This window comes from Dipteris shenzhenensis, chromosome 9 (genome assembly GCF_047967505.1).
Source record: "Dipteris shenzhenensis isolate YYH24624 ecotype China chromosome 9, Dip_SZ_1.0, whole genome shotgun sequence".
Taxonomy (NCBI): Eukaryota; Viridiplantae; Streptophyta; class Polypodiopsida; order Gleicheniales; family Dipteridaceae; genus Dipteris; species Dipteris shenzhenensis.
The window spans coordinates 9,101,348-9,113,600 of NC_141604.1; the positions used below are offsets into that span (position 1 = coordinate 9,101,348).

Here is a 12,253-nt window from a genome sequence, read left to right on the forward strand (position 1 = left end):
CAATTGTAACGATGTCTCATATTGCAGCATTTTGTAAGGGCGGGGTATAATGGTATGCTGTCACATGCATCCATGCTACAGATGCTTGTGGAGATGTTTCTCGTGTCTGTATATATGTAATTAGCCATGTGGCTTATGATTGTATCCTATGGAACATTCATGGGGATTAAAGAGGCTATTAGATTAGAGCATGATAGGATGCATCTGCAGCACTTACGGGGCTCCAGGACAGACCCCGAATTCCGGAGTCAGATTGAGTAGGAGATTTTTGCATGCCCAATTTGGGCCCTGACTAGGGTTCCCAGGTGCGACGTGGCAGCATGTGAGGCTGCCACAACAGCAGTAGGTCGGTTGGGTGGTCGCCCAGCCTGCTGGATCCCTCTATGGACCTATTAAAGGTCGGGGGGGAGCCTATTTAGGATTCAGTCCTACCCACCCTTGGAGACAGCATTAGTGCTCAGCAGATCAGCCCATAGCAGCAAAACAGTCTGTAGCCCTGGAATTCCCTAGGCCATCTGGCGGTGCTCGTGCTCTTAGGAGTATTTCAGCAGCATGACACTTTTTTTTTTCCAAAAAGATTACTTCATTAAGTATGAATGAAAGCTGCAAGAGCAAGCTCAAATGCGGGAGTACATCATGTCATGCATGAGAGAAAAAACAGCTAACAAAAATCCAAGGTGGAGGCTGAAAATGCCACCTCAACCCTGAAGAAGACTCAGAGAAGAAAAGAGATCCTCTCCAAACTCTGAAAAAAATCTCTCCCCTAGCTGTAGCTGCTCTAGAGGGTCCCTGCATGCTCACCCAGATGGCCATCAGCATGTGTTTAGTATCAGTCCATATACTGGCCATAGACAGATGCGGACACTGCTCCTGCGAGCCCTTCTCCCCTCGCCATAGCCTCTACCTCCCTACCTTCCTCTCCGCCTCGCCTTGCCCCTCGCCCACCGCATCGCCTCGCCACCGCCTTCGTCCCCGCCTAGCCTCGCCGTCGACTCGCCCTTCACCTCGCCACGCCATCGCCTCCGCCCTCGCCTTCGCCCTCGCCTTCACCTTCGCCCCTGCCTCGCCTTCGCCCTCGCCTTCGTCCTCGCCCTCGCCACGCCCCCGCCTTCGCCTCCGCCTAACCGTTGCCTTGCCTCGCCACCGCCTCTTCTTCCGCCTCGCCTCGCCTTATCCTCTTCCGCCTCACCTCGCCCGCCACAGCCTCGCCATAGCCCGCCCGCCCCGCCTCCCCTCGCCTCACCTCCCCCTCCGCCCCGCCTCGCCTCGCCACTACCCCTCGTAGCCTCGTCTCGCCACCGCCTCGCCGTCGCATCGCCCACCTTTTCCTCATCCACACCCAGGCTCCATCCCTCGTCTAGCCCCCCCTCTTTTTGGTGGCAGCCTCTTCCTCATCGAAGCTCTCGCAGTTTGTCTTGGCGGTATGGCAGCTCCCTGTGCCCGGAACCGGATGCCCAGCCGGACCCCCCTCTCCAGAAGCCTACCGCGTGATCTTGACAGAGCAACAGTCGTCCCGGGTACAATAGGTTGCCAATGACTTTGCCCACACTTCAATCTATGGCAGAGTCATTGGACACTCTCCCTCCAGGTCAGCCATCAGGGATTGGCTTCAAGCCACTCCTATGTTAGAGGATAGCCACATCGAGGAGGTGGCCCTTATGGGAAGGGGCATCTTCTGGCTTAAACTATCCACTGCGAAAGCTGCGAGCAACCTGATTGCTGGTTCCCCCACATCTGTGGATGGAAAGATCATCATGATAGTCCCTTGGTACCGAGGATTCAGCGCAGCGGACTTTGATGCTCGATTCCGCATACCTCGCCACCCAGTGATGCTAGTTTTCCCAGGCCTTGCTGCTGAGTTGTGGCCGATAGTCAGGGACCTGGGTTCCCACTTTGGCTGGGTGATGCATGACACTTTTGTCGACGCGGTTGCTGCGGCAGGAGCTCCCAGAGTCCGTGTGGCTGTGGCAGATCTTGCGTCCCTCCCTGCAATGATTGAGATTGTGACAGATGCTGGCATCATTACTCAGAGCATGGTAGTCACAGGACAGCCAGGCCAGTGCCTGAGGTGTCATGGCTTTGGGCACCTGGCTGCTGCTTGTCCGCGCTTCTCCAGCCCCTCTCGGCCCCCCCCGTCCCCCCCCGGCAGCCCCCTCCTCCTCCCTCCAGGCAGCCACGTCAGGCAGAGCAGAGGTAGCCGGAGTCCGGTCCAGAGGTGGTTGGTGGCTGGACTGAGGTCAGAAGGAAAAGAGAAAAGAATAAGAAGACTTCTGACAAAGGCAAGGAGGCAGAGGTTACCCAGCCTGCAGCAGTGCCTCAGAGACCTGACAAGCAGCGGCCCCAGGGTCTAGGGAGAGCTTCTTCCTCGTCTGTAACCCGCCCTCCGCCCGATCCCCCGCTCCCCCCCACCCAGCCCCAACCCCTACCCCAACCACAGTCCCCTTCTTCCGACCCTCAGCATCAACCCCCGCCTCTTCCTCTTCAGCCCTCGCCTCTTCCTCTTCAGCCCCAGCCCCAGCCTCATCCCTCCTCCCCCGCCCCTCTCAGCTCTTCAGCAGTGTCAGCTTCACCGGTGATTTCTCAGCCGCGTGCAGCCCCCACTCCCCCACCTCCGACCCCCCCGCTAGTCGCTTCCGTGGAGTCTGTCTCCTACCGCACAGCCTCCTTTCCTTTCCTCACCCCAGGCAGGGCACCCCGAGACTGCACCACCCCTGGAGCAGCCTTTCATGTCTGCTAGCCCGGCCCCCTCAGTTGCAGATTCTGGTGGGCCTCAGCTCCAGGAGAGAGAGCTCCCTCGCGACTTCTACAGATCCGGTCCCTGGGACTACTTGGATGTGGCCGACCTCGGGACCTTCCCAGCTTGCCTCGACATCAGTATCTTCCTGCTTCGTAAAGGGGCGGATGGGAAGATCGCAGCCTTGGCTCTGAGGGATGGCCCCAGCTTTGCTTTCACTTTTCTCAGCGACGGTACCGAGATTTGGACAGACGACTCGGTCTGGGAGGCTCTCAGAGAGTAGACGCACGCTCAGATTTGCTCCTGGATAGGCCCGACGGGTGGACAGCTTCTCGAGACCCAGTGGTCCGAGGGTGATGTGTGCGTGCGGTGGCAATGCGCCGCCAAGCGCTTCAGATTGATTGTGATCCTAAGGTCCCCTCTGTCGTGGCCCCTCCCCCAGGATGTCAGAGCCTGGACACCACAGAAACTTCGCGCCTTCTACGGGATGACTATCTCAGAGATCTCGAGTTGGCTCGAGAAAGCGTTTGTCCATGGCACCAAAGGCCTCACGCCTTTGCTAAAAGTTTTGAAGAACGGGCAGGATGACCCCGCCTCCCCCTCCAAACCCTCACAGAAGCGTCAGCACTTTCATTCCGAACTACCAGCCTCTTCATCGACCTCGGCCGCGAGCAGACAGTTGTTCGCAGCCTACCAGTCCTCATCATGAGCTTACACCTTGTCTCATGGAACGTGAACGGGTTTCATTCTTTTGGCACCCGTGGTCCTAGGAAGCTCATCTTGAGACAGGAACTTCAACCAGCAGTGATTGGTCGCTTGGATATACTCCTGCTCCAGGAGCATAAGTTGTCAATGGCTCATACCCATAGTTGCGGGAAGATCCTCCCGGGACGCTCTCACACTTATTGGGAGCCCTCGATTGGTGCACAGGGGAGGAGTGGCGGTGTCTGCACTTCCGTTTGCGAGTCGATTGCCCAGGGAGTTTTTGGCCATGGTACGTTGATCCCAGGCCGTGCACTTTGGGTTGGCCTAGAGTTGGACGGCTCCAAAATAGGAATCCTCAACATCTATGCACCCACAGACCTCCGACGCAGAGTCACCTTCTGGAGGACACTCACAGAGATTCTCCTAGACATGGATTCGTGGATTGTTGGAGGTGACTTCAACAATCTGGAGACTTTGGAGGACCAGCAGGGTAGAGGACCAGAGTTTACAGGTATAGCTCTGGCAGAGCAGTCCGCTTGGGACTCCTTTCTCTTCGCGACAGGAGGTAGGGACAGCTGGAGAGACCTGTCCTTCCGCCAATGGCACGGGAGCTTGGACTTCTCATGGGGCTTCCGCAGGGAAGGGGGCAGACTCCTGGAGAGATTGGACAGATTCTATGTCAGTGATTGGGCCATCAGCAGAGGTGGTCAGGTGGGTGTAGTGCCAGGGACGACGCTCTCCGACCACGCGCCAGTGCTCTTGTTACTAGACTCGGCAGCTCAGTCCCTTCCTCCCCGTTCGTGCAGGATTCCTGATTCCATCTTCTCTAGGGAGGAGGTGCGCAGTAGTATCGGTAGCCTTTGGGACAGAGATTGGGACGAGTGTGTGGATCTGGTAGAGTCGGTGGCGCAGGCTCTGCAGGAGTCCAGCCAGATTTGCCAGCTCGCAGCCCTTCAGGTTCGCCAGGAGTGGTGGGGCAGAGAGAGAGCTCTTCGTAGGGACCTCGCCTCCATTCAACGGCTCTAGCAGGCAGCTCCGGGTTTGGAGGAGCTTCGGATCCAGGCCCTTCAAGCCAGAGCCCTTCTTGAGGAGACTCTCCAGCGTCGCTCAGAGTTTTCTTATCACGCCTCCCTCTCCTACTGGGCTCGGAAGGGCGATCGGATGAGCAAAGAGTTCTTCAGGACGCATGGCCAGAGGGCAGCAGGTGACCAGCACCGGAGTCTTAGGACAGCGGAGGGTCACATCATTACCGATCAAGAGGAGGTCTTGGGGTTGGCTACCGACTTCTACAGGACTCTTTTCCAGCAGGAGCAGCTTGCCCCCCGCACTAGACGTTCCCGAGAGGAGGTGTGGAGGCACATCCCGGCCCTTGTTCAGCCCAGCATGCAGACGACGCTGATGGCACCGTTCACCACTGTCGAGATGCAGGAGGCCTTGATGGCCATTGATGGGCAGAAATGCCCTGGTGAGGATGGGCTTTCCAGAGCTTTCTTCACCACTTTCTGGAATCAGATCCATCAGCCCCTCCTAGCAGCCCTCCAGAGGATTTTCAGCAGCGGACATATGCCTGAGAGCTTCTCTTCGGGATTGATCTGCCTCATCCCGAAGGGGGGAGATCGACAGGAGATCCGTCAGTGGCGCCCGATCACTCTCCTCACCACTGCCTATAAAATCCTTGCCAAGATTATCAGCGCCAGAGTTCGGCCACTACTTCCTGACCTCATTCATGACACTCAGACAGGCTTTGTCCAGGATCGCAGTATCCTGGATAATGTCTTCACCTTCTCAGAGGCGACGGAGTGGGCTCAGCACAGCGGGTCGCACTTAGCCATCCTACTTCTCGCGACTTTGAGAAGGCCTACGATCGAGTGGACTGGTCCTTCCTGGAGGGTACTTTGGAGAGACTTGGATTCCCAGTGGGATGGATTTAGGGTATCTCAGCGTTATACAGGACAGCTTCCAACAGGGTCATCATCGGCGGCAGGATGAGAGAGCGATTTCGATTGGAGAGATCAGTGCGTCAGGGTTGCCCACTCGCTCCCTACCTGTTTCTTTTTCGCCGAGGCGATGACGCACTATCTTCGGGCGAGATCGACAGGGATCCGGGGTGTTCGCCTTCCCATCAGGGAGGACACGGAGCTCCTGGACTCGGAGTATGCAGATGACACATCGTTGTATGTTCAGGATGATGAGATGATGTTGGAGAGGGTGAGGCTGGCCTTAGAGGTCTTTTGTTCGGCAGCTGGTGCGAAAATCAACTGGAACAACTCAGTTGGTTTTCTCACAAACTCTGGGGCATGCTCACAGTGGGGGAGGTTTTTGGGTTTCAGATGGATCCCGCGGGGGCAGACTACTAGATATCTCGGCTTTCAGGTCGGCCTGGACATCACGCCAGCTCAGCAGTTTCTCCCGGTGCTAGATTCCATACGATGGAAGCTGGCTTTTTGGAGTACTGCTAAGCTCTCTCTTGCAGGTCGTGCTCTTGTAGTCAACCAGGTTCTCCTGGCCACGGCCTGGTATGTGGCCTCTTGTTGGTGCTTCTCGAGATCCTGCATGGCACAGCTCAGGAGGATGGTCCGGAATTTTCTGTGGTCTGGGTGGGATGGTCTCAGAGGTACCAGAGCCAGGGTAGCCTGGCAGACAGTCATTCTTCCATAGGCTGAGGGTGGTTTGGGGGTCATTGATCGTGAGCTTCAGAGTCAGGCCCTGCTGGGCAAATTAGTTATCCGCGGTTTGACCCCGGGGGGGCAAACGTGGAAGATGTTATTTCAGCAGGGGATCAGTTCTTGCACCCATCACCGAGGAGAGTGGCTACCGTCCTTCAGGTGGATCTTCACCTCTGCACCACTTACCCGCCCCCGATCCCCGCTCATTCGTAGCCTGCTCACGGTTTGGAGGCGACTCCGTCTCAGTCTCCTCCAGTCGCCTCCCAGCAGTCAGGAGGAGATCAACCGCCAGCCGCTCATCTGGAACGATCAGGTCAGAGATGCCTTGGGCCTTCAGCTGGGGGAGAGGTCGCATATCTTATGGGACGACTGGATGCGGGGGCTTGCCTGGTCCCTTCGAGTTTGGAGGGACACTTACAGACACTTGGAGACCGCTGCTCTAGCAGCCGTCGCCGGAGGTGTCCGTGGAGCTCAGGCGAGGCGCACAGAGATAGATGGAGCGATTCCTGCTGGTTGGTTGGTTTCACCCGAGATTCAGATCCTCATGCCTGGTGATACCCGTTGGCTTGGACAGTTCACCCCTCGTGGCATCCCACTGGTTGTTGCAGGCCGACTGGACGACACCTCTGTTTCCTTCTTCGCCGTTTTGGGGAACGGCCGACTTAGGAGAGAGGGTGCGCTCATCGACCCCCTTCTCTCGTGGCAGAGGGTTCGTGTCGTAGGCCTCGTGGGGAAGGTTTGGCGGATCGATCCTAGTATAGAGCAGGACCAGCTGTAGTTATGGCGCCTCTGGCTTTGGGAGGGGCGGGCCCTGTCAGAGCTCGATTGGGACCCAGGAGAGTGGAGATGGCCAGGGGTTGTGGCAGACTAGGGGCCGATCCCTTTCTTCGCTTACAGCACGAAACTGGGTAGGAGTGTTCTCGGGAGGATGCAGAGCAGACCACCCACCCAGCGGCCCAGTTGGTATTCTCAGGGTATTTCCAGGCTATTTTTGCAGGCCTTCTGGAAGGCCTTGTGGGAGAGCTGGCGGCCGCGGAAGATTTCCTACTTCCTTTGGCTACTCGCCCACAAGGGTCTTCCAGTGGGGAGCTGGTTGCGACAGATTGGTCAGGATGAACTCTGTCAGATTTGTCATGAGGACGAGGAGTCACCAAAGCACTGCCTGTGGAGCTGCACTCGCGCCCAGGACGTGTGGAGGTGGGCCTTCGGGGTGCCACCAGAGTTAGGTTTGATCACCTGGGGCGCGTTCTGCTGGTGCAGCACCACACTTGGCTATCACCAGTTGTTCGAGGCAGGGCCGCAGGACCCTATGTTCCTTATCACACAGGGGACTTGGGGGCCGCTTGAGGGCATCCCGCAGCACTTGGCAGAGGCGGACACAGGATCTCAGGTGAGGCAGCCAGTCTGGGAGATTATTAGCAGTATCGTCGGATGGCACATTTGGACCTCGCGCTGCGCGCAGATCCTCGGAGGTACCTCTCTCTCGACTGCCCAGGTCATGGCCGACATCTGGAGCGAGATTATTCACACGCTCAGAGGCGAGTGGGACTAGATCCAGGGGGATTCCCGGGCTGGCCGGGAGAAGCGGAGACGTTTCCTCCGAGATTGGGATATGCAGGGCCTCTTCTTCGAGCATACTTCTCAGGGCCTTCAGTGGCGCTACTCACCGCCTCTCTGGCTGTTTATTCACACCCGCCTGATCCCTCCGTGAGAGAGAGCTTTTTGTTTCCTCTTAGGGCTGCGTCCGATTTGTGAACGCAGCGCCGTCAGCTGCAAAACTGACCCCTTGTATCTTGTTTTTTCGAAGTAATATAATCAGCACTGTTTTTTCAGAAAAAAAATATACTGGCCATAGACTGGGAAGGGTGAACCTGTGAACCCTCCATCGCCTTCGTACATCTGGCCCTCCAAATATACCAAGCTGCAATGCTAGCTAGAATCTCCCAAGCTGTGTCTACTGAGGCATGAGCAGCTCTGAAAGGAGTGAAAGGAACATCCTGGAGAGAGCATGACTCCACAGAGTGTTGTCGTATAATGAAGGATGAGTATGAGTCATGTTCTTCAAAAAACACGTGAGGGCCAGTAAGAGATAACCATGCCACTGATCCCCAGGTCATGAAGAAGGGTGTTTTATGAAATATTCAAAGAATCCTAGCAACACCCTTCCAGAGCGTCCTCGCCTGTCCGCACTCCCAAAGGCAATGATGAACTGACTCAACTGCTGTGTGGCATCAAGGACAAGTAGGGTCAGCCCCAGCATGACACTTTTCAGCATATGTAATAATGAAGTTCTGCATGGTGATGTGACTTCTTTATCTTTTCAGTTTATGATCTATTTCCGCAAAGATATATTTGCAGGTGTGTGATATGTAGGCATAGGTCACAGTACTTGTTACATGTGGACCAAGCCATTAATGAACCTAAGGCTAACAAAATGATCTTGTTTACATGCTATATATACCCTTCTTAGGAAATCCATTCTTTCATCGTTTTGTTCGCATATTCTGCTGCTCTCTTGTGACTTAAAAAGGGTGATCTGATGTGGAAGCAGGCTGGAGATTCCTAGCAAAGATGCAGTTCTGTTCCACCATTTCTTGGTAACTCTGTCATCATGCAATGTGCATGTAATTTATACAGCTAGCTGTAGAGCTGCATCTGTAGTGATGATGGAGTATTTAAGGGTGACAAAGCCACCTGTGTATTTCTTAAAGCTTTTTCTCTTTTCACCTGTCGCAGCCTGTCCATCTCGCTTTCCCTCCACATCTCGCAGCCTCTCTCCCTCCACATCTCTCACCCCGCTCTCCTTCCCTCTCGCTGTCCTCCCATCTCTGTCTCTCTCGCCTCCCATCTCCGTCTCACTCTCCTCCTCTCGCTGTCCTCACATCTCAGCCTCCCCTCTCCCCTGCTCAGCCCAGCCATCGTCGGCCTCTCTTCCCCTCCTTCTCTCCCTCTTCATCTCTCATTCCACTGAGAATTTTCTACAGAAAATTACGAATAGCTAGCAGTTGATTTGGGTTGAGAATAGCTGGCGGATTGCTAGCTGTGAATTTTTGAAATTGGAAGAGCAAATAAATTATAGCCATCTCATGAAGACACACGTCTTTGCTAAGGTAGGCTTGTTATAGAACAGGTTTAGCCTCTCTTGTGCCAAAAATAGTGGTACCAACAGTTTGTCCAACTTTTCTGCTTTACCAGCTCTCTATTTGACACTATTTTATTGGGGAGATTTGATGCATCTACCTCCAAATGGTCCTCCATTCCCTTCTTGGTATCATCCTTTATCTTCAGTTGCTAAATCTTCAATAAGGTCCAGCTATGCAGATTTTAGAATATTGTATTGCATGAGGGTTTAATAAGGTTTGTGTAACACATGCGTCAGTAGTTAGTCCCCTGCTGTGCACAATAGAGTTGAGGATTTGCTACCGATTACCTATCTTGGTATTAAATCTGCATGTTATATTTTTCTTTTACATGATGAGTTTGCACAGGGTCCTTGATGCATGCATGTATATGGAAATTGCATCGCAACAAAACGTCTAATGTTGCAGCACTCGTGATGCAATTGGTATTACCTCTCTAGGGAGTTGGATGTAGGGGAGTGGTGGTTGTAGAATTTGATTGGAAGATCGCATCGACTTATTTTTTGACAGTTGAAATACATTTTCTATGTGGTTTGGCTTTTAATGTTATTTCTCGGTCTGAGAATTCTTTGTTTGTAGGAACTATTGGGGTATGTGGAGATAAACCTTGCAGATGTCGTGCAAAATAAGCGTATAAACGAGGAGTATCAATTGATTGACTCAAAGACTGGGAAAGTGCAAGTGGAATTGCAATGGTTACCAAGCTGAGATTCCCTGTTAAACCGTAAAGCTCTTCTGAATTTACTGTATTGTAGTTTGTGTGACTTCCTTGTTGATGAGACTTTCATGTATGAGAACTTTTCTTGATTCTTACAAGCTGTACATACAGCTGACAAAATGCAGAGCATCTAATTCTTGTTGGAGATTACTCGCGTAGATTACACAGGTCTAGGAGCAGTGTGAGTGGCAAGTATTATAATATGCCTCAGGTATACCTTTCTTTATGATATGTGAGATTTATGCTGGCTTCTCCACTTTTATCAGCCATCTCTACACCTTCATCTTCTCTAAGGTAGTTACTTAGAGGGGATCTTTGTCTAGTGGTTGATAGCATGACTCTAAAGATCCTTGAATCGAAAGAATTTGTAAAGACACTAACTTGTAAAGAGTTGAAAGTAGTCAAGGAATATCATCTTCATGCAGCGCAAAGGTAGCACAATAATATATCATTGTATTGCACATAACCCTGAATTTGAGCTTTATTAATTCACCTCTATCGTTGGAATAAATCTTGTTGTAAAAGGCAAAATTAGTAAACAATGAGCTCGAGCATCCGTCAATTAGTCAAAATTTGTGTGTGTCAGTATTCATTTGTTTTCCCAGTCTTCATTGGTGTACTTGAAGAAGGTTTTAACTTCTTTAGATATGGTAAGTCAGTTGTTTGATCCATGGTTTTATCTCTTAATTTTCATGTATTTCTTTGGAGTTAACCAAGTGTTGAAGTTATTGATCATGATTATGGATACTTTATATTGTTAAGAGCAAAATCTATGAGCATTGTAGTGTTTAGTAAGTGTGCATCTGTATTTATATTACTTGTGTGCTTATCAAGCCAAAATATACACATTGATGCATTGTTTGTGTCAAATAAATGCATACAAGGAGTAAGAAAGGGAGTAGTGGCCCAAGACGTCTGTAGATGCCCGAAACCATCAAACACACTTTAGAAAACAAAGATTTACATTTGAACCCATAAGTTAGAGAGACTTGAATTTTCACTATAGCTCTCTAGGTTTATTAGTATTTGGAGAATGTGCCCCATTGACTTTCCCCTTGTGAAAGAAATGTGGGAAGATGAAGGAGTTCCATGATAAGTTGGGAAAGTTTTGTGTTCATAACACAATGAAAAGGAGTGCGTTCAGGGGTAGGTGAAGGAGGAATAGTAAGAGGACGAGGAGTAGAATCAAGAAGAGTTGTAGCTATAGAATCAAGAAGAGCCAAAAAAACATTTAGGTTTCAGCATTGCAGCATGCATGCATTTAAGGTTAGAAGGTGATATGAGTTGGGAGTGAATTGAGTTCCATAACCTAGGTTTATTAAAGAGTTTAGAATTAAAGAAAAATCAAAAAAACATGGATAGAGTGTATATTGATCAAGCCATATTGAGATATGCAAGATTGATATGATAGTAGACGAAATCAAAGAACATGAAAGAAGAGAACCACTCCTAACTACATTTGTAAGTGCAATAGCTCATGCCCATCCTATTAAAGGAGAAGTGTCTAGCTAGAATTGATTTTATCATTCTCAATAGAGGATTTTAGGGATCAACAAATCTCAAGTTAGAAGAGCAAAGTAAAGAATAAGTGTTCCTATGCCCAATGGTGGTCATGTGATTTCAATAGTCCTAGCATTCAAAGTTTTGGATGAGCTTGGTTAACTAGGAGTTGCCAGACATGTGATCCACAAACAAGTGATTCGAAGACTATCAAAGTGTGAAATGTTTGGAATCATAGTCAAAGCGAAGGCAATCTCAAAATTAGCTCTAGAGAGGTTGCAACATGTGTGTAGAAGAGTAGTTAAGGCCATTCTGGTCCTCGAGCTTCACAGTCTAAAATCTAAAGAGTAAGATTGGGAATTTAGGGAATCAGGCCATATGATTTGACAGGCCATCCACAAACTAGATCTGATGGACATTCAAGGCCTAAATCCTTGAGTTATTCTTCAAGTCGAGATTGGAAAGTATAAATTTAGAGTTGAAAGGCTTTCTTTAGAAGTGGATCCGATGTCATTTTTGGGATAAGAATTTATTTCCACATTAGATCCAAAATCTAGCAGGCTAACATTAGTAACATGAGTGGCTAAGTATTCCATTATGATTTGCAAGTGGAGATACAACCATGATTTTGTTAGGAGCAATGTGATAAGGAAGCAACAATGCGAGAAGTGGAATGCGCGAAATACACAATATCAAAAGCACACACAATGGAAGAGACAAAGAGATACCGATATACGTGGTTCACCCAGTGTGGGCTATGTCCACGGGGAAATAGCCAGTCATGTCTTTC

The 12,253-nt window shown here is 51.1% G+C and overlaps 1 protein-coding gene across 1 annotated transcript in view; it reads left to right on the forward strand.

Moving 5' to 3' along the window:
- Positions 1-10,110, forward strand: part of LOC147898153 (synaptotagmin-2-like) — a 64,922-nt gene extending 54,812 nt beyond the window's left edge. Inside the window, exon 12 of the mRNA XM_087378856.1 lies at positions 9,825-10,110. Within this exon, the coding sequence (XP_087234982.1) occupies positions 9,825-9,953 (129 nt within the window). The 3' untranslated portion in view covers positions 9,954-10,110. The remainder of the gene's footprint in view (positions 1-9,824) is intronic.
- Positions 10,111-12,253: the final 2,143 nt, after the last annotated feature.